Source organism: Kwoniella dejecticola, chromosome 5 (genome assembly GCF_000512565.2).
Source record: "Kwoniella dejecticola CBS 10117 chromosome 5, complete sequence".
Taxonomy (NCBI): domain Eukaryota; kingdom Fungi; phylum Basidiomycota; class Tremellomycetes; order Tremellales; family Cryptococcaceae; genus Kwoniella; species Kwoniella dejecticola.
Genome location: NC_089305.1, coordinates 147543 through 175083, shown reverse-complemented (window position 1 = coordinate 175083; position 27541 = coordinate 147543). Strand labels below are relative to the sequence as shown.

Sequence of the window (27541 nt, the reverse complement as noted above, 5' to 3'; positions counted from 1 at the left end):
CTGATACCTAAATCTGCTTCATCTGCTTCTCCAAATTGGAGACCCAAAAGCCCATGATTCTGCCCGGTCGACTGAAAGAGAAGGAGGCCAATTCTCTGCAATCAACCTCGGCGACATGTTCAAGAATCTGCCTACCTTCAAATCGCTTCCTCAAGCAATAGGTCTACCGTTCTTGTCAACACAGGAAGATGCGCAGCTAAAATTCAAATCATCGCCTGGCGGTATAAAACGTCTGTACAGCGACGAGATCATATCGACTACCGATGCGACTTACTGGGCACAGTACTATAGCTTGTTTAGCTCTTCTGCGGACGTGTACTCGCTGATATCCGTACAAGATGGTGAGTCTACTCTGCAAATCAGCATTACATCACAAAAAAAGGTAGCTGAGAAGAGATACGTGATTTACCGAACCCAATAGTCCGTCAAGCATTGACTAACCAGCCTCAAAACCTCGCCAATCTGATATTGACATTATCTCACCACCTGTTCACACTTCTGCCTTCGCCTGACTTCCCTCATTCCTCTTCGTCGCAGCAGGATCTATCAAAGGAAGCTCTCAATTGCCTTAGAGTGTTGGGCAGGATACTGGTAGTCATATATGAGAGCGAGGCGGACTTGAAGGAGAAATTTGATCATGGGATCATTAGTCCGCAGGAGCTCGAGGAGAGCTTCGCGAAGAAATGGTTATGGTCCAGATCGATTGTCGAGCCAGTCACAAAACCCACCGCGACTTCCGCGGAGGAACCATCGAAACAAGAAGATGAGAATGACCAGTTCAAAATTGAAGATTCGGATTCTGAACATGAAGATGACGACGAAGGGGAGGATGAGGGTGTTAGGGCATTCAAAGCGACTGTTGGAAACCCGGCGCCTGCGCCAAAAACAGCGAAAGAAGAAGGGGTCAGCAATGATCCACTGTCCACCACTGAATCCCAAGATCAGCAGAACAAGGAGAAGGAAGACGAAGACGCGACGGATTACATGCCATGTCTGATAGAAAGGTTGTTCAGCTGTACAATCGATCTCCTTTTCTGCGCTGGATTCACGGTACCTGATAATGTACGGGGTGCGAATGTGACGGAGAAGATCAACGTGAGTTCAGCTGTCTGGGTATCCGATACCACTAAAAGATTACAACGGCTGACGTCGGCAGTAGTACGTGATATGGGAGAAGGGCGTGGGAAGCACGGTCAACGTGGGCAGTACAGCTGAACTAGACAGGAATAAAACGGAAGTTCTGCGTAAGCCGCTCTCAATGTCATTAATCTGACCTTTGACTACGAGCATTAACTGATTATTCGCTTTCCACCAGGCTTCTTACTCATCATGCTATCAACGACAATATACACACCTCCGCACGCCTTATCGACGAATCCTAATCTCCCTCTCCAGATCCTGACTCATTCGCTTGAGCGCCGCTTGGTTTTATCTTTATTATGCTCATTCATCAATACCTCCCTCACACCGTTAAAAACTTCTTTCGGTATAAGCGGTCAAATACCGTACAACCACTTGATATCTAAAGCTGCAGAAGAGCGACGAACGTTGGTCAGAGCTTCTCTGATGGTCCTGCTGGTCGCGCTTGATCATCGGGTGGAGGGTGAAAGGGATATCATGGGTGAAGGCAAGGAGGAAAACGCCTTCAGGTATTTCATCAGTAAATTAGTAGGTTGATCTTCCAGCAAGCTCAGTCAGCTCAAATGACACAGGATTATCTGGGACAGAGCTGACAGCCTGCGCAGCATCGCAAAGAGGATTTCTCCTTCCTGCTCGAAGGGATTATTGGTATATTACAAGAGCACAACGCTGTGACGAACGGGTACCTACCTGGGAGTAAGCGACCTATACCGTATATACTGGAAACCTGTGAGTTGGACCGTTTTAGCATTGGAATTCTGCTGAATTCGTTTCACCAGACATACTGCTCTGGCGACTGGTCGATTTGAATAAGGTGAGCTATTTTGTCGCGAGTTTTCAAGAATGACCCTGCTAACGATAGTTGTGCTCCAAGCGTTTCCGACAATACCTGCTCGACTCGGGGAAAGCGCTCGATGTGGTCTGCTACATCCTCGTGACTTGTCTAAACCTGAAAGACGATCCAGGTGAGCTACTCACATTTCGTGTCTTTGGTGCATGATAGCTCACGGTACTCCTTCGCAGCTCATCACGGCCTGCTCCGTCTACTGTCCTACCTCCTTCAGACCCTTTCAGCAGACAAGGCATTCGCAGTATCGTTAAACCAGACGATACGGATGGCTATACCTTCGAAATGGGCAGTAGCAGGAACAGCGGCGGATTTCATGATTGTCTCCATCTACTCTATCGCTACTACTCCGGGTCTGAATCCTCTTTTCCCAGCTTTGACCATAAGCATCTCAAACATCGCCCCATACTTGACAAATATCGGAGTCCAGGCTTCGACACGACTGTTACAGTTATTCAAGTCTTTCTCGGCACCGAACTTCTTGCTGGCAGATGAGGGTCACCCCAGGCTTGTGTACTATCTGTTAGAAACATTCAACTCGATCTTATATCATCAACTGAACGGTGAGCCCAGACAAAACCCGAATTATCGTGTGCAATATTAGCTGAAACGATACGTTTCGCAGAGAACCCACATTTAGTCTATGCCATCTTGCGCTCACACCAAGACTTTCAGACTCTAGCTACATTTACCTTGATGTCGGGTTTGAGGGACATACAACGGAGGAAGGCATTACGAGCCGCAGGTGAGCATTTTATTGTACGAACTTTCTTCTGCTATGTAAGATCGCTCGACTGATTGACTGATTGAAAATATTGAAGCCGCCGAAAGAAACGCTGCGAAACTCGGCTTGCAACGTACCCCCTCGGAGCTCGACATGTTAGCTGAGAAAGCCGCTTTGTTAGGACGTGACCCAGAAACCGAGGATAACGAAATATCATCTCCTGCTTCCCAAAGAAGAGCTCTATCACCTACGATTCAAGAAAATGCAGAGGCAAATGCTACTTCTGCACAACCACTCACTACACCTGGTGTAGAGGTCGTTTCCGACCCTTTGGCTCAATCGCCTCCAGCCAATTTGGCTTCTCCTCCTCCGCCTATTCAGGGCTCGAATGGTGGTCTGAGCGAGAAGCAAAGAGGAAAATTGCGAGCTACGGATACGGAATCGATCACCGGTAGTATTGATGGAACGATGGATGTCTCGATACCGGATGATGAGTTGATGAGGGTTGCTCAAGCTGGAGTGGGGCCGAATGGGTATATACCTACTCAGGAATGGGTATCGAGCTGGCAGAAAGGGTGAGTCGCCGGGGCTCCACCATTCGACATCTGACTCAGCGTTACAGACGTGTGGACGTCCGACACCGACTGACGTATATGAATGCTTTCACATGTACACAGACTCCCCCTCGATCCTGTGCTCGTGGCTATTTCAGAACTCTTGCCGAAGATACAGGAGAACCAACAATTGACCGGAGCGCCCTCGTCCAAGGTCTTCAACATACTGAAAGGTGTATCTCTGTCAGAGGTATTACCTCCTGCTCCGCCCATTGTGCCTAGGCGATTCCAGGTGAGCCCCTCTTCCTTCCGCGTCCACCTGGGCTAGCTGCTGGGAGCGATACAGTAAATGCAGATCGCTGATTTTGTCGAATGGTGAATGCTTGTTTCAGTGGTCCTCTGCCTCATGTGTATGGCTCACATCGCTCCTATGGGGCGACATCTACGTAGCTGGCCTCACGACCGACGGGGCGTGGAGAGACACGACTGTCAGGCTGTTTGGTGTCAAGCAGGCTCCTGTTAAAGGCCGAGGGGCGCAGGTGGGTAGATTTTTGAAGACTATTGGGGTTGTATAGGGGTGTACTCGACAAGTCTGCGTTGTAATCCATTAGGGAGTTGCTGAGGTGCTAGTGAGGGATGGTTAGTCGTATTCTGAGGTGGTCATGCATCTACATTGTACCTTGCAGCAATTTAGGACCCAACAGACGATTTTCACGATCTTCTAAGTACCAAGTGACCACCCAATCACAGTATAGTTTACGGTACCTAATCTAGACTCTGACCTTGACCAAGAATAAATCCAGTATTTGGGTTTCTCCGCAATCCATCCGTACAGTGAGCGAGTAAGCGTGAGATTCAAGCCGTCATCTGTCGTGCTGAGCTTCGGATTGTGCCGTCGATCTGACGTCTTAGAAGATCATCCGATCCAAGGGAATGGTAATTGCCGTATGCAATGTAATATACTTTATTGACGCGGTAATTATGCCTTAGGAACGACAAGTTCATCGGCAATACCAATAACGCTCCTCCTTGGCATCGCTGGAGGAACGTGCAGCGGCCGAGGGACGGAGGACGAGGTATGAAGCGTCAACTAAGCACGCTATGCTATGGTTTGTTTGATTATGCAAATCAAATCAGATCATCTGGCGGTGAGGATGGCGCAACAAGACGAGATTTGAGGACTTTGGTGGCGGACCAGACCGAAAAAATAACGTTTGTTAGTGGTGGAATGGCGTGATATGAGATAACGGTTTTATCACTCCAGTTTGTGGGTATATGTTTTCGGGTCAGACCTATATTTTTGGTAGGTTATCCTTACTCGTACTTCAACGAAGGCATCGGTAACCCGATAAAGAAGACGACTGGTACTTGAGTTACTGATGATGTGATTGATGATCATCCTTCGGGTAAATCATAGTTGTTTTGGATTTGGTGGAATCTCGGTTTTCAAACTTTTACGCTGTTGTTTTTTTGGTTTTGGTTTTAATTTCAATTAACCTTTTTGCGATTCGCATTAATTGATCGAGTATCGAGTCGAGGTTCCGAGATGTATATATAAAGGCTGATGAGGATCTGGTGAGGTGGAAAGCTACTAATCCCCATCGGCTCGAACAATACTCCGCGAGTTTGCATCGTACCGTACCGTACCGTACATAATAACCGCTCGTTCCCCCTTACAGCCGTTTTCGATATTCGATAGGCGCCATCACAACGATGAGTCACGTCCATCATCAAGGCCAACATCGCAGTGGCTCCTACTCTGACGGCGAGGATAAAGATCTCCACGTTCAAACTGGATCCAACTCGCCCCAGACCCAGGCAAACGACCTCGAATATAACTACCAGTCAGGCCAAAACACTGGGGCTCATCATGATCAGAGCAATATTACGAAAGTCGAGGACGTCGATTTCTCCTCGTACGCTTATACCAAGGAAGAAGAGCGATCTCTCGTTCGAAAACTTGACTTGCACGTGAGTTGCCTGATAGTTATCTTACCATATCCGATGAGATTAAGGAGGTACCTCCATCGGAGCAGGATCCGCGACTTCTAACTCACATTCGGATGAGGCGCATAGTCATTTTATGTAGGGCATATCGCTGATGATTCTACGTTGATGTGACAATCTAGATCCTCCCTTACATTTGGGCAGGGTACCTATTCAACTCCCTCGATAGGAACAACCTGTCCAATGCCAAATCGGACGGTATGACTAAAGACCTCAACTTCCCTAACGAAGGATACGGAATCATGATCTCCATCAATAATATCCCTTGGGTGACATTCGTCATTCCCATGGTCATCCTCTCGAGGAAGATCGGACCAAGATGGACGATCCCGGGATACATGACTGCCTGGGGATTGATGGTCATGATTGGTGCTGCTGTAAAGAATTTTGCTGGGACTTTGGTTACTCGATTCCGTAAGTCGGTCTTCAATATTCCTTCCATGCTTCGTCCCTTGGGAGTGATGCCCCTTCTGCTCGTTCCTCACAATCTCCCCCTCGCAGCGCAATACTGTAGTCCACGAAATGCTGATCCTATCCTTGATAACACACGTCAGTCCTCGGTGTCTTCGAAGCTGGTTTCGCCCCTACCTTGATCTATTACCTCACTGGGTGGTACACGCGAGGAGAGCTGGCCAAGCGAATTGGTGTCTTCTACTCGTGTAACGCTCTCTCGGGGGCTTTCTCTGGTCTGATCGCGTACGGCGTATTCCAGATGGACTCCAAGCTGCATGGCTGGCAGATTCTCTTCTTGATCGAGGGTGAGCTGCATATGCTTTCCTTCGTGTTGTGTTATGAGGTTCAGTGGTGCTGAGGAGATTGGGGTGTTTTAGGAGCTTTCACCGTCGCTTTCGCCATTCTTGCCGGTATAATGCTCCCCTGGTCCATTCCCCAAGCATCATTCTTATCCGAGCGTCAAAAAGAAGTCGCCCGACTCCGTATCCTAAAGGACTCCTCTGGATCCACTGATAAGCCTTTCGACCGAAAAACATTCTTTGCACCTTTGAAAGATTGGCGCCTTTACGTCTTCGCTACTATTGCCACTCTATACTCTACGGCCGCTTCAGTCGCTGGATCTTTCTTGACGCAAATTGTCGGTCGCTTCGGATACTCGGTAGTAAAGACCAATCTGTACACCGTCGCCCCTTTTATCTTTGGGACCATCATGATGCTGGCCACAGCCACTTCGTCCGATTACTTCAGAGAAAGAGGATTCCACTTGGTCTCGGCGTACACGCTGGTGTTTATCGGGTGTGTGATTCTGGCTGCGACGCCAATCAGTAATCATGCGGTAGGATATTTCGCGGTGTTCTTGATCACGGGAGGAGCGCAGACGCCTTCGGTGATTTTCCACTCGTGGCATCAGAGTAATGATGCGAATGAAGATGGACGGGCGTTCAAGGTTGCTTTCCTCTGTGAGTTTGGTCGGATCCACTTTCAGTGTATTTCAATTTCAATTTCAATCTCAATCTCAGTCCCAGTCCCAGTCGATTCGCCCTCAGTTTCAGTCTCAGTCTCAGCTATTTCAGTGCATTTCACTTCCATCCATCGTTCTCTTCTGTCTCATCAAGCCTACTGAGGCATCGGAAATACCCAGGCTGACCCAGCTTACTCGTCTCGCAGCCACTTTCGCCAATTCCGGAGGATTCGTATCAGCCAATATATTCCTGGACAAATGGTCTCCGGGCTACAAGATCCCTTTGGCCATCGTCGCAGGAATCAACGGGACGGGTATCTTGGTAGCGACCACTTTCAGGCTGTACATGGCTTACGAAAATAGGAAGAGGAACAAGGCGCAAGGTGTTAAGTGGACTTCGAAGGATGTTCCGACTGAAGCGTTGAAAGATGGACCGAAGAACCCTCTTTTCAGATACTTCTTATAGCCTAGCCCAGTGCATCTCCCTTATCCAACGGTGGTATCGGTATTTTGTTCTCTACAACTGTTTGGATGCGCTTGCTGCTTTATTATATATCACTATTTGACTCGTTTCTTTGTGAAGCTCAGACTCGCCTCATATTGGCGTTTCACTAATACTTCTTAGATGGTATGCTTACCTCATTTCATGTTGCGATTTGATGCCATGATCTCCCAGCGTGATTGGAGGATTTGGCGCAGATTTTGCATCCGCTCCTGGCTTTTATCTGGTCCGCAGCGGCACGCGTCTTCATTCAATCGGGTGACGTCAGATCGTAAAACCGCCTGCTGCTGCAGGTTGCAGATAGTCACCGCTAAGAAGAACTCGAATGTATTGACTAGCTGTATTGAGTGACACCTTGTCATGGGAGCGACACATAACGACTAGAAAGAACGATGCCAGCACCTCACGAAACCAATCCCCGAATCTCCCCTCCAGGCGAAGGGGAAGATGCCACGGAACTCGGGATCATGATTGCGGGAAAGCCTTACTTGGCTATGGATCCATACGTGGATAGGATCAGAGCAGGTCAAGCGAAGAAAGTATGGGAGATCAATCAGATAGTAGATATACCTGCTCGTATGGACGCGATGAGGGGGTTCTTGAATATGGGCAGGGACGTTTGTATAATGCAAGGATTCTTTTGCGAATATGTGGGTCGAGTTCAATCGGAAATCATATCTTACAGCTGCATATTAGCTGATGGACGGACCTGATGTGCTAGGGATTCAATATAACATTGGGAGATGAGGTTTTTATCGGTGCGAATTGTACTTTTCTCGACGTGTCGCCTAGTGAGTCAGGCAAAATGACATTTCAAAAGGTACCGTTAGATGAAAGTAGGAGAAGCAGGAGATGAGTCGACATGGCATTTGGCTAACATTGGTATTGTAGTCAAGATAGGATCCCGAACAATGCTGGGACCCAACGTACAGATCCTTACGCCGAATCACCCAATCGTTCCTGAACAACGGACTGGACCGGGAGCAAGAGAATGGGCAGAAGCTATAACGATAGGAGATGATTGCTGGATAGGAGCAGGCGCGACTATATGCCCCGGTATCACAATTGGAGATGGCGTCACGATTGGTGCATCTACTGTAGTGACGAGAGATGTGCCGGCGAGGTGTGTGGTAGTGGGAAACCCGGGGAGAGTGATTAAGAGGATCAAAGAGGATGGGACTGTCGAGAAGGCGTAGCCTCAGTGGCTCGCTCATTGTTCAATGCATCTACATACATATCAATACATTTGTACACATGTACAAATTGAACCTCTGGTAAGCTACAGTAGTCCAGGATGGGTTGATTACGTTGAGAACGTGTTGGATGGAAGAAAAGGGTAAGAAGGGAATAAATGTTATGTATGACCCTGGATAGTAAACCCGATATGACGCACCAATAAATAAATGAACCGAGCGGACAGTTGTTTTCTCACACCATGCCATACCAACGTATCCACCACAGTTTTCTACTCTTCTTCCATCGTCTTTTTTCTTGTTCTGCATATCACCAATTGCAAAAGGATCAAAACAAAAGCCATCATGTCTGTCAACGTGAGTAGCCATGGATGAATAACTGTCTTGCTTCGATTCCCGCTGATACCGCCGAGCAGAAAGTACAAGATTGGGATTTCGAGAAATTCCCCATCGATTTGAAGCAATACAAGCCCATCCCTCTTGATCCTAAGAAGGACAAGAAACTCACTCAAGAGCAAAAGGATGCTTTGGTGAGTCGACATGGTCTATCGTTCGCCGTCATGTATGTATGCTAATGAGACAATCATGATGTTCTGACAGATCGCAAACATCTCGTTGTTGAGAGATGTCGTAGTCTTCTTCACCGCTACTGGTGCCGCTAGAGGACTTGCCGGTCACACTGGGTGAGTCTGATTCTCTCGAGACTCTCTCATTTTGCTCGTTGTATTCTGACTTTGTTCCGTTACAGGGGTGCTTTCGACACTATTCCAGAAGTAGTCATCTTGCTCTCCTTCCTCCTTGCCGATGAGGACAAATCTAAATACGTCGACATCCTCTTCGATGAGGCAGGTCACCGAGTCGCTACCCAATACTTGCTCTCTGTTCTTGACGGTCACCTTCCTGTCGAACAACTTCTCCACTACAGAGAGGCATACTCCCACTTACCAGGTCACCCCGAACTCGGTTTCACCCCTGGTGTCAAGTTCTCGTCGGGTAGATTGGGTCACATGTGGCCGTTAGTAAACGGTGTTGCTCTCGCAGAGAAGGAGAAGGTCGTCTTCATGCTTGGATCAGATGGTTCTCAACAAGAAGGTGATGATGCCGAGGCTGCGAGATTGGCTGTCGCTCAGAACTTGAATGTCAAGTTGTTTATCGACGATAACGATGTCACCATTGCGTGAGTGTCATTCCAACGGGATCATCCAGCTCTCCCATCGCAGCTCAGCTGCAAATGATTGTCCATCGCTTTCCATTTGCACTGTTCGCTGATTTGTTCGGTACAAACAGCGGACACCCATCTGAATACCTCAAGGGATACACTGTCGCTCAAACTCTCAAGGGTCACGGTCTCAAGGTGGTCGAAGCCAACGGAGAGGACCTTGATTCGCTCTACTCCGCCATTGTAGAGGTCGTGAACCACGATGGTCCAGCTGCTGTCTCGGTACACAGACCCATGGCTCCCAAGATCAAGGGTATCGAGGGTAGTTCTCACGCTCACGACGCTATCAAGGTGTAAGTGCCGATCGTCTTGCTCAAGCAGGCCGTACACGATGACTCGAATGCTGATTTTTGGGTTGATAGCGAGCCAGCAATCGAATACCTTGACCCCAGACACCCTAAATGTGCCAACATCCTCCGAGCCATCCAGCCATCCACTTACTCTGACATCCTTTCCGGAAGTACCAAGGAGAAGGGTGCCTGTAGAGTACAGTTCGGTGAAGCCGTGTCAGCCGTTTTGGACAAGACTGACAAGGCTGCCAACAAAGCCAAAGTCTTATGTGTTGACTCCGATTTAGAGGGATCAACTGGTTTGAGCGTCATTCACAAAAAGCATCCAGAGTGAGTATTCTCTCCAGCGGCACGAAGCTGGCGGCTCAAGTTCGGAGGGGACGCTGACGATGTCTTGCAACTCAGGGTCTTCTTGTCGAGTGGTATCATGGAAAGAGGAAACTTCTCAGCTGCTGCCGGTTGGGGTGCCTTTAAGGCCGACCGATTCGGTATCTTCTCGTGTGTTGACACATTTTTTCTTAACTGAATTCAGCTAAGACCTCGGCATCGTGTATAGCACTTTCTCCGCTTTCTCTGAGATGATCATCTCCGAATTGACCATGGCTCGACTTAACTACGCCAACGTCTTGACCCATTTCTCCCACTCCGGTGTCGATGAGATGGCAGATAACACCTGTCATTTCGGTCTCAACAACTTCTTCCTCGACAATGGACTTGAAGACGCCTACGAGACTCGATTATACTTCCCTGCCGATTGCGCTCAGATGGACGCTGTGATCGACCGAGTCTTCTACGAGAAGGGTCTTCGATTCGTCTTCTCTACCCGATCCAAGGTCCCTTGGATCCTCAAGGAAGATGGATCCAAGTTCTTCGGCGGAGACTACAAGTTCATCCCTGGAAAAGATGAGGTTATCCGAAAGGGAACCAAGGGATACGTTGTCGCATACGGTGATATCCTCTACAGAGCTTTGGATGCCGTAGACAGACTTAGAAAAGAAGGTTTGGACATTGGACTGATCAACAAGGCTACCCTCAACGTCGTTGATGAGGATGTCATCAAGGAGATTGGATCGACCGAGTTCGTGCTGGTGGCTGAGAGTCTGAATCAAAGGACTGGTCTTGGAAGCAAGGTGAGTACATTTGATCTCGACCGATACATCATCTCCTTCTCCCAAGTACCTTCATCGCCCATCTATCTACCTTGCCTGTAGGCGAAACTTTCGATCTCGCAGCGTACACCCTTTCCTCCAAACTCAACACCTGCTATTCCGCCTCTATTGCTGTCCCTCGATCTCTATACCCACTTCTGTGTCCTGCATCGACCTTACCAATGGAACAATCGTACTGACTGATGTTGGCTTTTCTAGTTCGGAACCTGGTTGCTCGAACGAGATCTGAGACCCAGATACGGATACATGTGAGTTGCCCTTTTTCCAAACTCAAGCGTACTATGCTGACAACATATGCGCGTCATCATAGGGGAACCAACAAGGAAGGTTGTGGTGGATTAGGTGAACAAATCCAACACCAGGGTCTTGACTCAGCCTCGATTGCTCTCAAGATCAAGCAATTGATCAAGTAAGCATTGAGGAAACAACACTATCAGGCTGGAATTGCAAGTATCTGTCAGAATGAATTGTGTAGCAATTGTCACTCTCATATGTGCGTCAAGACACCTCGCCATCGATCTCAGCTGTTGAGTGATGCCCACCGTCGTCCCACATTCTGCATATTTCGGAAGCATCAGGTCTACGCGCATCACCTGCTCCGGGACTCCTGATCATGACCCCTCCACTCGATAAAGAAAAAAGGTTGCTCGATCACTCCATGTCCCGGACCGCTTCCGTTAGCGGGCGCCAGTATCTATCGCTGCCCATTCACTGAGTCGTACCATCCCAAAAGGGATTGACCTCATATTTGCTTTCTTGGGCATTCCAAATGTATGGGCTTTTGGGATCGAAGGAACCGATCCCAGGGAGTGGCGGTTGGTTAGTCTGAACAGACGCTGCAGCGCTGGAAGAGGCAGACGCGCCTGTCGAACGCAAGCCCCCGGCGTGGTTGCGCGGCATCAGCTGGGACATAGAGACCTCATTTGAAGGACAGGTTGGACATACTATTATTGCCAGGCAGGGGTCCGGTTGGCCAAGGGCGGATGTAATGGACTTGTTGTACGAAGTTGTTAGACCATCCCCAGCGCCTGGTATGCGGATCCTGTTCTCTCGATGACATCCCATGAGTAATTTGGCGCGCCAATTGCTCCCTATTATCGTGGTGATAAGTGCCAAAGCCGTTTGGATCGGCTGAGGACAACCACTGAGCAGTAGTGTAATTGTCAAGTCGTCCGGTGGTGTACAACTGGTTAAGGCGGTTGGGGTTCATGTCTCGAAAATTTCTCAGTAAGTCCACCATACCACTGAGCTGGCTCCTCTGAGTTTCACCTACGCCAACAACGAGTCAGTATCACAGCATGGCACAACACTGCTTAGGGCGAAGGGGAGTGGCAATATGAAAAAAAAAAAAACGGACCACTGTGGGCATAGGTCTCTACGAAGCTGTTCTGTAGCTCAAAACGATCGTAGGGCATCTTGCGTACTATATCAGCGATCCGATGACTAGATGAAGCTATTCAAATCAAGGTTGTGTAAAATCTGATGGGGGAATGTGATTCGATTGCCAGGATATGAGGGCCTTATATATCTTGATTCACTTGATGCGTACAACCTTGCTTACTAAGTTGACCACCGCCAGGACTTCCTCATGCAGCATGTCTCGTCAACATGCGTCGCCCTTCGCCTTCTATCGGGCGGCCACCCATTTGTTTTCCCAATTGTGAAGTCAAGTGATCGAATTAGAAGGCGCATAAATCGCGATTATGAGGTGTTCTTATTCACCAACATCTCGCTGGACTTCTGCGCAGAGGCTTTGGGTTTCGATGTTGCACTAAATCAGTGAAGGAAGCATCAGTCTTCGTGAGCCTTCCGATAGACAGTCGAGGACTTTCCCTTTGATCAGAGTTGCGCCTTCGCTATTGGCCAACAGAATACGATATCTCGCATGCTATGCTGTGCAGTGTGCTAACCAGACCAATGATGCTGATATCCATTCACATCACCACCCAATCACACTGGCCTTCTTTATTGCCAAATCCCCTCGATCAGAAAGGATTGAGTGCGAAGTTCTCCTGTCTGGACCGGTGGAGCCTTCCAGCAGCGACGCGGCCAAGTAATCATCATAACACTCAATCCTTCATCCCAAGAAGTCAAGAGAACGAAGGTAATTTTGAACGTCTTTGAAGCGAGAGGGATGTGCGGACCAGCTTCAACTTTTGCGCCTATGTTGGCTCCGAAGAAGCCAGAATCCACCTCTTGCATTAGAAGACAAGGCTGCGCATCCTGCTCGAAAGGCCCAGATTAGAAGACCAGGCAACACTTCGAAGCTGCTCCCGCCTTAGCTTATGCGGATGCCCTATGTTTGAGTCTCAACGTATAGCAGACGAGTGCCATCATGGCAATTATGCGACTTGCCAAGAAAGGTGCGAGCGCTCCACTATGTGGTAGCTGAAGAGCGAGAACTGAGTGCTCCTTGATGATTGATCATATTCTCGGGACGCTGCTTTGGACTTGCAGAGGCTCTGCCATCCATGCAACGCAGTCCTGTTGTGAGCACTCGACAAGGAATACGCCTTGACGTTCGCACTGGAATAGCTGTTCAATTGGTGCGGTCGCTATATCTCCGTCCCACTTTCGAGCAATGAACGGCGATTTGTCATGGGGGCTGGAAGGCCGATGAATACAGTATGGTCGGTCGACGTCCAGAAAGCGCGAACGTAAGCAAGGTTAGCTGATCGCACCCTTGTGAAGAGAATACACTCTGTGTCGCGCTCAGCGATTACACGACCTAAACTGCGGTTCAACCAAGTTATCGCATGCCGCCGAGTGACCGCTTTTCTCGTTCATAGACCAGACATGTATGCATGAAGACGCAAGCCCGTACAGCCCCATAACTCACTGATCGGTAGAAAGCATGGTGATTAGTTCCGGTGATACCGCATCTTGAGGGACAAGACTAGATGCGATATGACGGACACCCTTCACTCGTATAGTCCAGTAGCGGGGTTGTGGTAAAGCCACCTTCCGCTGGGCCATTCCTTTACAGCCCAAGTGCCATGAGCAGGTACTGGCGCAGAGTAGGTGGAGCTCTGGGAACTAGTACTTGCCTGTGATTTAGTAGGGGCCGTTGATTGATAGTTTCCTGGAGGGGTGGGCATGGCGTTGTAATTAGGTGGCAGGATAGGTTGTCCGACTAGTGAAGCTAGGGGATTAGCCCGATAATCCGGAACGAAGGCGAAACAAAGGATTGCAGAACGAGCGTACCGCTGGAGGAAGGCTGGGTCGTATCACCTGGATGATGTTGTTGGGGCTAATGATGAATAGATAAATATCATCAATGCACAATCACAGGGAGTGAAGAAGAAAGTGTGGGTAGCTCACCAGTGTATAGGCTCCAACGCCTCCTGGATATCCTGCAGCCGCAGACCCAGCGAAGCTGGAGTGGGTTTCATCGATAGACCCCTGCGACCATGCTTGTTCTGCAGGACCTGCATCTGTAGCCATTTCAGTAGCTTGTCTCTGCTCGAGCATACTGCAGACATCTCGCCAATTACAGCCTCTTTGAGGCACTTGACCTGGCCTTCGCTTACTCTCCCTGCGCGCGTTGATCTCCATCATCACCCCAGCCCCTTCGGCTGCTTGTCGTGCGACTTCATGGCTATTTTGTGCTGTGGAATACAAGTCTCGGAAACGGTCGTTGTGACGGTTAAGGAAATCGTAAGCTGAGGCTCCATCGATTGTGCCTCCTTCCGTGCTCAAGATCTGCACTTGATCCAAGGTGAGACCATGATTTTCTGCCAGAAACTGTTTGGCAAACCCGGTAAGATGGGCAATGGAAGTTCCAGCTACATTGTGCAGGTAACAAAGTGATCAGCTTGTTGATCATGATGTCGCGCTGACCCTTCGACAAATATGATTCAAAATTCAGTTGTGGGGGAAATCACAGTACCGTATAAGGTACATTTGTACTGAGCTGTATGGCGTGGCTTGCTGCCTTGCTGACTAAACTTGCCTTGTGCGCGAAGACGAAGCGGTTCTACTTACAATTGGACTTGATGGTGTCTAACAGCGTTGACCCGCAAGTAAAGGTATCAGCCATGCTGACGATGTTGTCTCACAAAGTGGTGGGGGGAAAATCAAGTAGGTGTATTGCGTTAAAACCTCACTGAACGATTTTGATCAGGTCGTCATCAGCTTATATATGGTGCTCAGTAGTGGCAGAAGCCCTGTCATTGATGCAGCAAGCGGGCTTGGTTCGAACGAAGTCTGAGCTTGAAAATTCTTCAGTTAAGATGGCAAGACCGACAATATTCCGCCGTAATTAGCCAATACGCTGGACATCCGGTATGTATATTGCAGTGACATCACATAAGGCAATGCCGAAAGAACTGAACAAAGGAGACTTTGCAGCGCAATGTGCGGAATCCGGGAAAACCATGAGCGTCTCTTATACTAGAAGCGGAGTCCGGGAAAATATGAATCTGAGAGTGACAAGCTCCACTCCAGGCGAAGCGCAACATCGCCTTTTCATATCCGACTTGAAATCCTTTCTTGCTCTGCAATGAAAGCGCGGACTTCCTAGAAGTGTACCGCTAACCGTGGAGAGACACACACTGGAATGAAATGACGGGCCTTGTAGCCCCCGTTATACATTGGTTCTTCAACATAGCTGAACGTGCAATTGGTATATCCGCGATCTTTGACCGCGACATCGTGCCGAAGATTGACCTCGCCCGGCCTTACATGAAAGTGATCGTCGTTCCCAGCTTCCAAACTCCGGCAAATTTCCTAATCCACCAATTCAGGTAGAACATGAACCAGTCGTACCACCCTCGATTCCTAGCTCTGACAAGCCTCAACCTAGCTCTAATGTCTTTTGCATTATTCAAGACCTGGGTAGCGGGTAGCAAGCCGTCTATACGCTGTCTTCGTCGCCGACGAAGGAAGAATACCAGAAGGAGCACGATCGGCAAGGGAATTGCTAGAAGGTAAGATATCCGGTCACCGAGGGCGTATCGGAGTTGTTTCGATATCGAAGGAGGTAAGACCGATAACGCGGAGTTCAAAATTTGCTGTATCGAAGACGTTGCTGAATGTGATGACGGTCTAACTGTCGACGGGAAGGACTGTCTTGGTAGCCTGGGGCTCGCGAGATCTTTGGCTGTCGAGCCTTGGCTGCCAGCCGCACTGTCATCTTGGAATCTCGCCTTGGCTTTCCCCTTGTCCCGCACAGGAATAGGTCCTTGAGATTGACTATTCAAACCAAGCTGGCTCCGAATTTGATTGGGTCTCGCAGTAAGCTCGCTCGAGCTTGATGATGCTGAGCTGGTACTTCCTGATCTCGAGGCCCTTGATGATGGCAGAACAAGCGAAGAAGAGGGTGATGGCGCGGGTATAGACTGGTTGGAAGGTGTCGATTGCATTGCACGAAGATGTTTGAACAGTGCCTGTAGCGTTGTCAGATTTGACCTTCGAGTGAGCCGTTGATAGGAGGCACGGAACATACCTCTTTACGTTTTGACCCCATGATACTCTCGCCATCTAAGAAGCCTCTAGCCATCTCCCATTCCCATTCCCTGCTTAGGACTTCTCCGACAAACAGCTCGACAACCTTCAAATATCCTTCTCTAGCACTCTCGATTCTCTTCCTCTTTTTCGCATCTTTCGTCTTGTGCTTCGTGGATGAGGGCGATATCGCCAGAACAAACGAGTCCGGAAGAGCGGTTATCCATCCTTCCGTGATCTGATGAGCGAAGTTCAAAGCCTGAGCCGATTGTCGAATCTTGAGCGAAGCGAGGATAAGGGTAGACACGATTTGCGGCGGCAATATCTCGGAAGGGATATTCTGCTGACAGATAGTTTGTAGGTGAGAAAGTAAGTTCTCAGGATCAGATGTTGAGATGATCTTCTTGATCTCGCTTGGTAAGTTGTTTTGTGTGGGCAGCGACGGCGGTTCGGTATACAATGAAGTAAGCGATGATATCGATAATTTGACGGTGTTGATCATCCATTCTTCTATTGCTTCAGCTTCGTCTGATCCATCCCTCATCTCAACATCGAGGTCGTACCATACTGCTGCAGGTCGAAGTGTGCTTCTCTTTGTCTTCAGATGAGCCAGTAATCTTGATAAAACAGCTTGGGTCTTGACGTGATCCCGCCTGACAAAGGATTGTACGGCTGTGTTGTACAATACCTCGATCTGCGATTCAGGGGGTCTCGAAGGGGATTGATTCGATCCTGAGGAAACTCTTGGTCGAGGAGTCATCCTTGAAAGGGGTTTCTCGACCAGTGATCAGACTCAATGGTCGACATGAACAAGCTCGAAGAAGAGGAAAAGAGAGCGAGAGAAGGGAAGGGGAGGGAAGGGAGTCTTGTGATGTTATGACGACGGGATCAAATTTTTGGCGAAAGAACATTACAAGCCCAAGAAAAGTCGTGTTTCCTCAAGTTATTCATGAATCTCATATCCATCTCATCTTGATCCTCTCATCATCGACCGAGTTCAGATACTCGCAGAGCGGATATGCCTCCTCGCCAGAGCTCAACAGGCAGTCCGACTCTGAAAAATCTACTAAAATCATCTGATCTCCTTCTCAAGCCGCCTACGCCGTTGTCGTCAAATCCGGTGGATCTGATTCAACGATTGAAGGCATGTTCGAGATCATTGCCCAAAGAATGGCGCAAGAACACCCCAGAATGGTGTGCCGAAGACGAGACAGAACAGATTGGAGACAATGATCCGAGTGTCGACGACGAACGAAGGAAAAGACGAAGAGACGAACTGGTCTTTGTCGTTGGTAAAAGATGCTTTGCGTTGATCAAGGCAATGCAAATGATCCTGGAGAAGGAATTTTGGCCGAAGGAATCGCTTCAAGATGAATTGGCACCAAATGATTGTACGTCACGATCTCTTGAGCCCCATAGCAATTCTTGCCGGTTGTCTCGTCGTCAACGAAAGAACAAAAAGAACAGCAGAAATAGGAAATTGAGCATTTTCCCTTCAAGTCCTGTTCATCCACATCATTGTCGAGAGTACAGACATACACCAAGTTATCGTCATCACCATGACCTTCCCCCCAGAAGGTCTTCTTACTCTGTCGGATCTCAATTCCCGCTTCCAAGACTATCCAGAAATGATAGAAGACCAAGCGCTGATCATGTAAAGCCAATTTTTTCAGTCTTGCTTGGAACCGCAGATTTACGATTGATACGATTAATGCTATCTCACACGACTTTCTCCTATATCCTACCCCTAGCTTCGCACTATGCCGATTCGCTCCCGACCATACTCCCCAAGACAGCTGAATCGCTCGCCCAAGCACTCGAAGCGCTCCTGAAGTTGTTGAAGACCTCTGCACCACCCGTACCTGCTGCGGGTCCGAGCTCGAGAACGCCGACACCTCCCACGTCGATCACGCAGACTCTCCTATCGTCCCATCTCATCCCCATATTCCTCTCCACCTTGATATTGGCTTATACACCGACTACACCTGGGGAGACTTACGCAACTTTGCGCTCACAATTTGTCAGCGCACTGACATCCTTATCGCCCGGTCACGCTATCTCGACACTGGTCAATGTCCTCAAGCTATTGGTGCAGGGTACCAAAGAGGGTGTGAAACCGAATGGATGGGTAAGGGAATGGCCAAAGTACCCTAAAGAAATCATCAATGGGCTTTTGACTGCTCAAGTCCGCAGACCAGGCGGTGTGAGGGGTCTGATGGAGAACGTTCTTGGAGAGACTGCCAAGACAGACGATGTGACTTGTAAGCTCAGAAATACCTCTAGCCAACTGAATATCTACTGACGTGGATGGCAGCTATCGAGGGTCAGAGGCTGGATCACATATTCAACGTGTTGATCAGGATTCCTCGACAAGTCACCCCTGAAGTAGGTCAAGTACCCCTTCCGTCGCGGCATGTATGCTGATTGACCCGACCTAGATTTACTATCCTTGGCTACTATCAGAATTGTTCGCCATGATCCCCTTGACCAGCCATTCACATTTACCGGTAGCATATGTCAATACAGCTTGTTATTGCATACAGAGGCTTTGGGCATCGAACAGGCCTCTGATCGGCGACTGGCTCAAGAACAAGATTCATTCACCGTGGCGGCCCACATTCACTTCGACTAGCACGTCAGTCGCTGAACCCATGGTAGCTACCACATCGGAAGCGATTCATCGATCAGTTCAGAACATGAGGCTCCTCTTATTGCATAACCCGACCTCACACGAGTTTGCGAATTTTCTGGTCGGCTCGGTTCTACCACCTTTGTTCTCGTTGCATAGCTACCTCAGCTCTCAAGCCCCTAATCCCCAGATAAGCGAGGCAAAGACACCGGAAGACGCAGCGAATTCTCTGAAAGATGGCGTGCAATCTTTGTTGATCAGCTGGGGAAAAGCTGTGGATGAGATTGATGGAGTGCGGGGTATCTGGTCAATCGTTGAGGGAGAGGGCGGATGGGGCAAGGTCATTGACGGGGAGAGCTCATTGTACTGGGAGAAAGACGTTGAGGGAGTCAAGCTTGTGGTCTCTCGGTAAGCTGGAGCTGCTTCACTAAATATTGCATGAAATCTAACCTCCCAGTAATAGTGGTCAACACCCTGAACCACAGGTCATTCTACCCTCTATCGCCAGCAACTCTCTTAACGATGAAGAACGCCTGAATCAGCTTCTGAAGCAGAAGCATACCTCTCCTGATCCCCAATTATTGTGTCGATTGATCGGATCATTTGACAGGCCAGACATCGCTAGTGAAGTGATACTTAAATCACTAGATTCGTGGAGGATCAAACTGAGCACTGAATTGGAACCCTCCGTCGAGTAAGCAGGTCAATCAAATTTTACCAGATCAGGGCTCATACTATGGCTCAATCAGGTCGTTGGCGAATTTGCAATTAACGATTCAAATGATGGAGAAACTCGGCTCGCAGCTATTTTCCAAGCCTTCCCAGGTCCTAGGCTTCGTCGAACGGGTCCTCAATGACCAAGTGCAGTCTCTCGAAGAAGAGTTGCCTCGGGAAATGGAGGACAAGAAACCTTTCATCGCTGAACTAATCGGCGATGACGATGATCAAACTGGATTAGATGATGAGATCGCTCCTGACGGGAAAAGAGGCTTGATCGAAGTCGCTTGTCAATTGCTCGCCTCGCTTGAGGGTGAGTGCCTTTCTTCATTGTCTTGCCCTCGCGCACACTGGTCCTATGACGTTCATCCGCTTTCACGACAGAAGATTTGAGCTGATAGTGATACGTAAAGGGGAAGGTCAATTACAGGATTACACTCCGATTCTCCAACCCATCATATCACATCTGGATATTCTGGCGCAGAAGTCACCCTCAGTTTCCATTAGGAACGCAGCACGAGAAGCGCAACTTCTTCTCTCGCAGCGGTCAGACCCTCAAATCATTGAGCAGTCTAATCCGCAACAGACTTGGATGGAATCGTTCAAACAAGCTCTCGCGCTCGTCAAGGACGACACACTTCCTGTGAAGGCTCACGGTCTGACACTGCTGAGGGATTTGGTGGTCTCCCCCTCTTTCGACAATTCGTTTACCTCCAACATCTTGTCTGTATATCTGGCCCATTTGGACGACAAAGACTCCTTCATCTACCTTACAGCCATCAAGGGCTTAAGTGGGATGGTCGATGCCCTCGGCGACGACCTTTTTTATGCCCTGATTGGAAGGTATATGGAGGAAGTCTTGAAGGTACAGCAAAAGAAGAACCCGGGTGACGTTACCAGTAGGATGGAAAGGGTTTCACGACTTGCAGAAGCGATCGATCAGGTAATCGAAAGATCCGCCGATACTCTAGGTCAACATGGTGAGCTGCTCTCGCCGTCTTAAATACCAGAATTGTCCTCTGATCTTGTCGTATAGGTGGCAAAATTGTCCCACCTCTTATGTCGATCTATCCTAACAATATCCTGCCAACAGTTCTTCGAAGTTCGGCTTTATCGATCTTATCCACTTGTGCACGGGTAGCTCCATATAGCATTCTGCCTTGGGCCGGCGACTTGGCATCATCGACACTCGACCTTATTCAGCTTGAATCCGTGCAATCATCGCCTTTCAAACCAACTCCCGAGCACATCGCACCTGAAGAAAATCATGCCAAAACACAATGGGGGAAATCTAAATTAGTCCAGCTTGTAGATGACGAACCCATCGTTCTAACAGAGGATGTCGAAGTTCCTCCAAAACCCGAGAAGCCCAGAATTGTAGATGATGATCCGATTCGAAGAGGAGATGGCAAACATCCCACTTTGCGAAGAGCCGCATTAAGTGTGTTCAACTGGTCGATCCGCGTCATCCTATTTGTCCGATTCTTGTCTTCCGCTTCCGGAGAAGAACAACAAAGTATCGACGAGAGCAATATCCGTCTACCTTCAAATCACTCGCCCATCACTGTCCGATCATCCGCCGAAGATACAGAAGAGTTCTCGCAAGAATTCTTGGATCGAGCGAGTACGATAGTTGGATATGTGGCGCAATTTGACGATGATGAGATCGTCAGACAACATGCTCAGAGCGCGCTCAAGGATCTCCAATTACTCAAGAAAGGGGGATTGGATTTTGGAGAGAGTGAAGATGGTATCAAGGCGTTGGAGGGGATCAGATCGCTTCGCATCAAATGAAGAAGCGGTATTTGAGCTGGAACGAGGCAGAAGGTAGCTCACCAGGTGCAACGATCAGCACCATTCTTGGACCTCATTAATGATTCTTTCCGCTGCCCCTATCTTGAACCGTTGAAACAATCATTCACACAGTTCTCTCTGCATAAAACCATATAACGTCAGTCACGTCCGCATGTCTTGCACCTCAAAATCACATTCTGCATTTGCCATGATTGGAATGAAACATAGTAATGTCCATAGCATATAACGTATATCACGACATGTATGATCCTTATGTACTGTAAGCTGTGCTCCGCTGCACGCTGCTATTCTGCATCTAAAGGGCATGTTTCAGGTTGTTGATTCACCTTGACGAGTGAGGAAGGGGCACTGCTCAGCATTTCCACTTTTCTCCTGTGATCGACCTACAGAGGGCGCGTGTTTATGCGCAGGAAAGTGAGACCGAGACCACTCACTTGAATACCGCCTCGCTTGTAATAATCGCTATCTGAATAAGGCCTCTTCCAACCGCCTTCTGAGACCGGTGTGGAGAGCCATAATCTGAGCAGATGTCGGCGGGGTTCAGGTGGTGGGTAATCTACGTAGGCCGTTCGAGCGTGGAAGACGTGGGCTGGGTAGTATTCGTATTCAGTCAGCTACCCTGCGGCTGGGCTGGAGGTTTAGTTCGAAGAAGAAGAGTAAGGGCGGAGCAGACCGTAATTGGACAGGGTACGACTTACTATCAGCAACGAATTGAATATCCCCTACGGCCAGGACCATGTGCAAAGCCAATCTCTGAGCTGTGTCTTCTAGCACTTGGATGGCTTCTAATTGTTCGGGAGAATGGCCGGGGATGTGTCCAGCTTCAACGTGTCGGGTGACTATCAATTCCCTTCATCAGCGTACGGTATCTCTGATTCTGTATGATCAAGACCGAATAATGATGTGATTGACAGTGACCGTATACTGTACATACTTGATTTCACGTAGTACGGATCATAGTGCGAGATCAACTTCCCATCATGCCAATAAAACACCTAACCAGAATAGATAAAGCACCATCAATCAGCAATCGTCTATGTTGAGTATGTAACGAATAATCTGTATGTATTTTGCGGGAGAAGAAATCTTTTCTTGACGCTGGAATGTACAAAAATGGCTTACAGACTTCTTGATCCATTCGTTCTGTCCTTCAGAAGTCTCCCCCTTTCTATCGAAATACCAATCCGGCTTAGTCAACAGCTCAGCAACGTCGGGACGTTCTTTCTGAAGGGTGTTCCACAGATGATGCGCAGAGACAATATCGCTCTCTCCCCCTTCTTTCGCTTTTGCAAGGCATAATAGTCCGACGATATCGGCTGCGTCGGTATGGAAGAATTGTCGGGCGGACGTAGAGTATATTCGGACTTTGTGAATTTGGGTAGGATCGTTGCCGAGATCCTATCGACGATGACAATGTCGTTGTTGCGATCAGCGCACAGTCAGCCCTCATGGCCCTTCGGCCGAGGCTGAGGCTCGAGACACAGTGTTTCTTGCACGATATGAGCACAGCAACAGGACACACCTTCACATGTCCCAAGATATGTCCTTTCCTATTCTGGCTAACGGTAATGCCCAAGATAGTACCTATAGCGAGATATATAGCTGCTGATTTATGTATGGGCCATTCAGTCACCGGCAGACCTTTTATGAGGATGAATCCGGGACCATTGACGATATGTTCACGGATTCCGGAGAGAAAAGTGGTAACGGATTGGGAAAGAGGGAATGTCTCCTATTGGCGTTAGAGGGGTGTAAGCCAATATCAGTCCACTTGAGTCTACAAATGCGGACTGTATTTGCAGCGATGCTGACGAGTTGGCACAGCTGCCAAGCCAGAGATGAAGCTTACGCGATTGATTTGAGGTAGATCCAGTCCGGTCTTGACAAATGCATTGTACGATTCCTCTAACTCCTTGATCTGCTCAGGGGTCCATTCTTTCTTCCACAATTGAGGATTATCGATATACTCCTCTCTACGCCAGACAGTAGGACCGGTGACCTCTTTCGGGAACGCAGGGTAAGGCTGAATCAGTGACTCTACAGGTTCATGTTGACCCGACGTAAGCCCTTGCCGAAGCTGGTATTGGCCTTTATATAGAGTTCCCGTAGAATGGGAAGGTTGCGGTACGGCTATAGGCATTTTCGTTGAATCGAATTGTCTGACGATGGCTTATGCTTCTCACATCTTGCTCGTGTCTTGGATGAGAGCTTCGATCATATATACACTGGTCATCGTGGGTCCTCTTTTCAAAAGTGGGTTCGCATCAGACTAAGTCACCATTGATCATCAATGATGGCGTGATCTGAAAAGATAAACGGCGACCAAAGACTACGGGTAACTTCAAGCACGTTATCTACCCAGGCACCAGTCGCATAATCTCCCTATCGCCTGTGAAAACGTCATCATTGTGCAGGGGTTGTGATAAACGAATCGAGTGTCATGCAGGCATGTTACTATTATGGCACGGCATGCATGTCATATATTGTCATTTGACTACTGTGATTCTGAAAATGTCCGCCATGAAAAGCCCAAAAATAGGATAAGAGAAGACTATGATTATCAAAACTATAAAGGGATGAGGGAGAGGTAGAATAAAGGTCTTTGCGTGCAGTGTGAGTCACTCTCCGGAACGCCTGAAGTTTGTTCTCCCGCTACGAACTAGACATAAACACCGATCAAGTGCTTCGCGAGATAGCGTAAGCGTAAAGTGTGATAGCGTTGGGTCCACCACAGATCTGAGCCGAGTTACCGGCGCAAGGCATGTTACATTGGTTGGAGAAGTTTTGGTCGCTGGCACCGTTGTCAAGCTGGTTCGAGCAGTAACATTCGTTGGCGTACTCGAGACCGGCATAGAAGTATCCCGCTCCTTTACAGTAGTCGAGACATTTGTCGATGGTCAAGTCGGAGGTAGTCACCGAGGTGGCGGATAAAGCTCGACCGGAGACTTCCTTGATGCATCCTTGGTAGGTGAATCCGGAGTTGATGGTGTTCTTCAAAGCGAGATCGGGGTTGTTGTACAGCTGTAGGGAGTTGGATCCTCCGCAAGTGGTAGCCTGGTCTCCAGCACAGCCCATAGCGCATTTGGAGGCTGGGAGGGTATTGGAGAGGGAAGCACCGTTCAGAAGTTGATCACCGCAGTAACATTCGTTGGCACTGTGTATCAGAAAGAAAACCAGTCGTCAGCGATGATCAGATTCCTATAGGTCCACGCAGTTGACGAATGGACGTACTATTCGAGACCAGCATATTGCCATCCCTTAGATTGACAGAAGTCAAGACATTTACCAATGGTCATATCGGCGGCGGACAGTCTGGCGGAGGCAAGCGCCCGTCCCGAAGTACCCTCGGCAATACAGCTTGATGACGCGGCAGACCATCCGGCAGGAAGCGTGACAGGCTTGGAAGTGAGATCAGTCGAGAGGCCAGTGACTGAGGCGTCTTTGACGAAGAGGGTCAGGGCGGACGAGCCACCGCAAGTGGTCTTGGAGTCACCAGAGCACTTCATGGTACAAGCGCTGGAGGTCTTAGTGAGGGAAGCGCTGTTGGAGAGGACCGCACCGCAGTAGCATTCGGTAGAGAACTCGACCCCTGCGATAGGGAAACCCTTGGAATCGCAGAAATCGGTACATTTTTGCCACGTCATATCGGCCGCTTTGGTTGAGGCACCGGTCAAAGCTCTGCCGCCAGATCCTTCGGCGATACATTGCGATTTGAGAGACCATCCGGAAGTGAGAGCAGGAGTGCTTTGGTAGAAGACGAAGATGTTGCCGAGTTTACAAGAGGTACCGCCATACCCATTAATTCGGGAGTTGTAGCAGGAACATACGTAGCTTCCTGCAGGGTCGGAACCGACGGTGGCGATGGAAGAGATACCTGGGTACCCAGCACAAGAAGCAATACACTCCTCAGGACGAGAGACGGTGGTGGTCTTGACTGGTGTGAAGGAGTTAAGGTGTTCTTCGCAAGCGGTCCAGGTAGCGGTAGATGCGACATCGACGACCTGCCCCAAGAGTCAGTCTTATCGAGCTTGATTTGAGATTTGTGACAGACTTACGAAGTAGTTGGCATCCTGTTGGAAGGAGTCAACTAGATCACCAGCAAGGGGACCTTTTTCGGTGCAGACACATTGTTGTAGATCTCTCTTCCAGTATGAGAAGCTGAAACCGGAACTTGCGCAGGCGGACTACAATAGTGCGGATGTCAGCAATTCTAACGACGACTGGGCTGTAATACGATTGATGGATGACGGTGATCACACTCACTTGACACCCTTCGTTCCAGGTGGCAGGATTGTTGACTACCTTGCCGGTACCAGGTAAGAGACGAGCGGCCCCCACGTAGGTGTAACTAGCAGATTGAGCGGAAACGCTTCCTACAGCTGCCACAAGGCCTAAAAGTATTGTAGAAGTGTACATTTTACAAGTGCGATAGGTTGTTGATTCGTCGAAGATGTACGTTGGGAGCTCGTTGTCGGTATGCTTAGAGCCTTGATCTGTTTATATATCTGGAGGTCTTGCTGTAAACAACTTGGAAAAACAGAAAGCTTCAGCATTGTCGGACATTTTGACCGACCGATAAAGGGATAAGAAGCCACCGAGCAGTAACCGAAGAAGAGGATGACATAACGTATGTTTCCTGCGAATCCAACGCGATTATCTCGGACAAGGCTCAAAGGCTGAGGTATACCACGTACCTGTACCCAAAGCAGCCATTCGCGCGTGATCGTCGCTTGCAGATCAAAGATCGACATTTCGATTTTATGATGGATGCCGATTTCACTTGCGTCCGAGGTGGGGAAGCTGCAGAGGCAAGTCATAACGGCTCATACCCGTGCCAAGCAAACAGCCAGCTCAGTACTTCACGTTGTGTTTGCACTTTGCATTGCGAAGTGACCTGCTTTTCGCTACCCTATTTTTCCCTGCGACATTTTTCGCCCTCCCGCATGTTTGGGACAGTTTCGGTCCATCCGGATGGCGATCAGGAACAGGCACGGTATCCGGATGTCCACTGTTCTTCTGACCGCTAATCGGAATGGGACTGATAGTCCCTGAAATGAGGGTTACTCACCTTCTTTCACTCTGCTTGCTCTTCCTTTATGCCTTTATCCCTTTGTAAGGATTAGCAATCCGGCTTCCGAAGGCACATACATGAGGGAACCGAACAGAGCGACAAAGGAACAAAGGAAAACTCATGCCGAAACCTCCGCCAGCCGAAGCGAGGAATGATTGGAATCAATTTAGATTCTCTCCCTTCGCCGTACATGATCGTCAGTTCTCCTCCGATAGGCTTGAACCATATGCAATGACAACGCTGGTGATCTCGTGACGCCAAAAGAACGGGATCGACTCCATGCCGACAAAAAGGGACCATTCTTTGCCTATCGGTCTGGCTGTCAAGCCTATAGCTACACATAGGGATGGCGTACCACCTTACAGTCCTTTCCTCTGGCTCGCGAGACAGAGCAATCAGCCCCCCGATGCCTGCACCGTCTCCTCTCGCCGTGACCCATATGAGAGGACTGTATCCGTTCTTTGTAGTCTCAGTTGGACAAAAGTCCCCGCAGAACAGATTCTCCCTCAAGCACCGACGAGTAACTTAAAGTGAATAGGGCGTACTGAGGACTGAATTTCATGCAGCGTCCCCTCCAGGTCATCAATGGCTTGTCATCCATGTCATTACCGTTGGGAACTCCTTCTATCCCGCCGTCAACTTACTCAATCCCGTGAAAGTGCTTCCGTACGCTTTACCGCTTTGTGCAAGCGCCGTTATATCCCCGTGGATCGCGGTCTGCAACTCCGACCCGACACCAGAAAAGACCGGTTGCATATGGTTAGAGGATACCTATGTGATTCTGAGGACGCAGAAAGTATCAGCT

General features: G+C 48.9%; 10 protein-coding genes across 10 annotated transcripts; 5 read left to right on the top strand and 5 right to left on the bottom strand.

The window, feature by feature from the left end:
* Positions 1–115: 115 nt before the first annotated feature.
* Positions 116–3840, top strand: I303_104173 (uncharacterized protein; the record flags this gene model as incomplete). Its single annotated transcript, XM_018408144.1, has 12 exons — positions 116–341; positions 422–1095; positions 1160–1244; positions 1316–1668; positions 1746–1869; positions 1920–1954; positions 2015–2105; positions 2164–2550; positions 2613–2732; positions 2809–3286; positions 3389–3557; positions 3658–3840. The coding sequence occupies 12 exons, from the start codon at positions 116–118 to the stop codon at positions 3838–3840; spliced, it is 2925 nt and encodes a 974-aa protein (XP_018263355.1).
* Positions 3841–4978: 1138 nt separating this feature from the next.
* On the top strand, positions 4979–7152 carry I303_104172 (uncharacterized protein; the record flags this gene model as incomplete). The annotated part of the gene is made up of 5 exons (XM_018408145.1): positions 4979–5236; positions 5395–5686; positions 5827–6030; positions 6103–6684; positions 6893–7152. 5 exons carry the CDS (start codon positions 4979–4981, stop codon positions 7150–7152), a joined length of 1596 nt encoding a protein of 531 aa, XP_018263356.1.
* A 428-nt stretch (positions 7153–7580) lies between these two features.
* I303_104171 (uncharacterized protein) lies at positions 7581–8384 on the top strand (the record flags this gene model as incomplete). Its single annotated transcript, XM_018408146.1, has 3 exons — positions 7581–7838; positions 7910–7979; positions 8080–8384. 3 exons carry the CDS (start codon positions 7581–7583, stop codon positions 8382–8384), a joined length of 633 nt encoding a protein of 210 aa, XP_018263357.1.
* Positions 8385–8726: 342 nt separating this feature from the next.
* I303_104170 (uncharacterized protein) lies at positions 8727–11472 on the top strand (the record flags this gene model as incomplete). Its single annotated transcript, XM_018408147.1, has 10 exons — positions 8727–8738; positions 8798–8911; positions 8982–9064; positions 9130–9558; positions 9669–9893; positions 9963–10220; positions 10296–10388; positions 10447–11020; positions 11258–11307; positions 11370–11472. The coding sequence occupies 10 exons, from the start codon at positions 8727–8729 to the stop codon at positions 11470–11472; spliced, it is 1941 nt and encodes a 646-aa protein (XP_018263358.1).
* A 295-nt stretch (positions 11473–11767) lies between these two features.
* Positions 11768–12474, bottom strand: I303_104169 (uncharacterized protein; the record flags this gene model as incomplete). Its single annotated transcript, XM_018408148.1, has 3 exons — positions 11768–11922; positions 12005–12328; positions 12417–12474. The coding sequence occupies 3 exons, from the start codon at positions 12472–12474 to the stop codon at positions 11768–11770; spliced, it is 537 nt and encodes a 178-aa protein (XP_018263359.1).
* A 1506-nt stretch (positions 12475–13980) lies between these two features.
* On the bottom strand, positions 13981–15098 carry I303_104168 (uncharacterized protein; the record flags this gene model as incomplete). The annotated part of the gene is made up of 4 exons (XM_018408149.1): positions 13981–14192; positions 14264–14309; positions 14381–14844; positions 15044–15098. The coding sequence occupies 4 exons, from the start codon at positions 15096–15098 to the stop codon at positions 13981–13983; spliced, it is 777 nt and encodes a 258-aa protein (XP_018263360.1).
* Positions 15099–15738: 640 nt separating this feature from the next.
* On the bottom strand, positions 15739–17264 carry I303_104167 (uncharacterized protein; the record flags this gene model as incomplete). Its single annotated transcript, XM_018408150.1, has 2 exons — positions 15739–16446; positions 16506–17264. The coding sequence occupies 2 exons, from the start codon at positions 17262–17264 to the stop codon at positions 15739–15741; spliced, it is 1467 nt and encodes a 488-aa protein (XP_018263361.1).
* Positions 17265–17522: 258 nt separating this feature from the next.
* On the top strand, positions 17523–21644 carry I303_104166 (uncharacterized protein; the record flags this gene model as incomplete). Its single annotated transcript, XM_018408151.1, has 8 exons — positions 17523–17895; positions 18178–18765; positions 18819–18889; positions 18943–19541; positions 19591–19827; positions 19883–20163; positions 20264–20830; positions 20887–21644. 8 exons carry the CDS (start codon positions 17523–17525, stop codon positions 21642–21644), a joined length of 3474 nt encoding a protein of 1157 aa, XP_018263362.1.
* Positions 21645–21949: 305 nt separating this feature from the next.
* Positions 21950–23805, bottom strand: I303_104165 (uncharacterized protein; the record flags this gene model as incomplete). Its single annotated transcript, XM_065968918.1, has 7 exons — positions 21950–21991; positions 22100–22254; positions 22364–22504; positions 22600–22660; positions 22788–23063; positions 23188–23397; positions 23515–23805. 7 exons carry the CDS (start codon positions 23803–23805, stop codon positions 21950–21952), a joined length of 1176 nt encoding a protein of 391 aa, XP_065824990.1.
* A 536-nt stretch (positions 23806–24341) lies between these two features.
* Positions 24342–26081, bottom strand: I303_104164 (uncharacterized protein; the record flags this gene model as incomplete). The annotated part of the gene is made up of 4 exons (XM_018408153.1): positions 24342–24819; positions 24897–25666; positions 25721–25849; positions 25929–26081. 4 exons carry the CDS (start codon positions 26079–26081, stop codon positions 24342–24344), a joined length of 1530 nt encoding a protein of 509 aa, XP_018263364.1.
* Positions 26082–27541: the final 1460 nt, after the last annotated feature.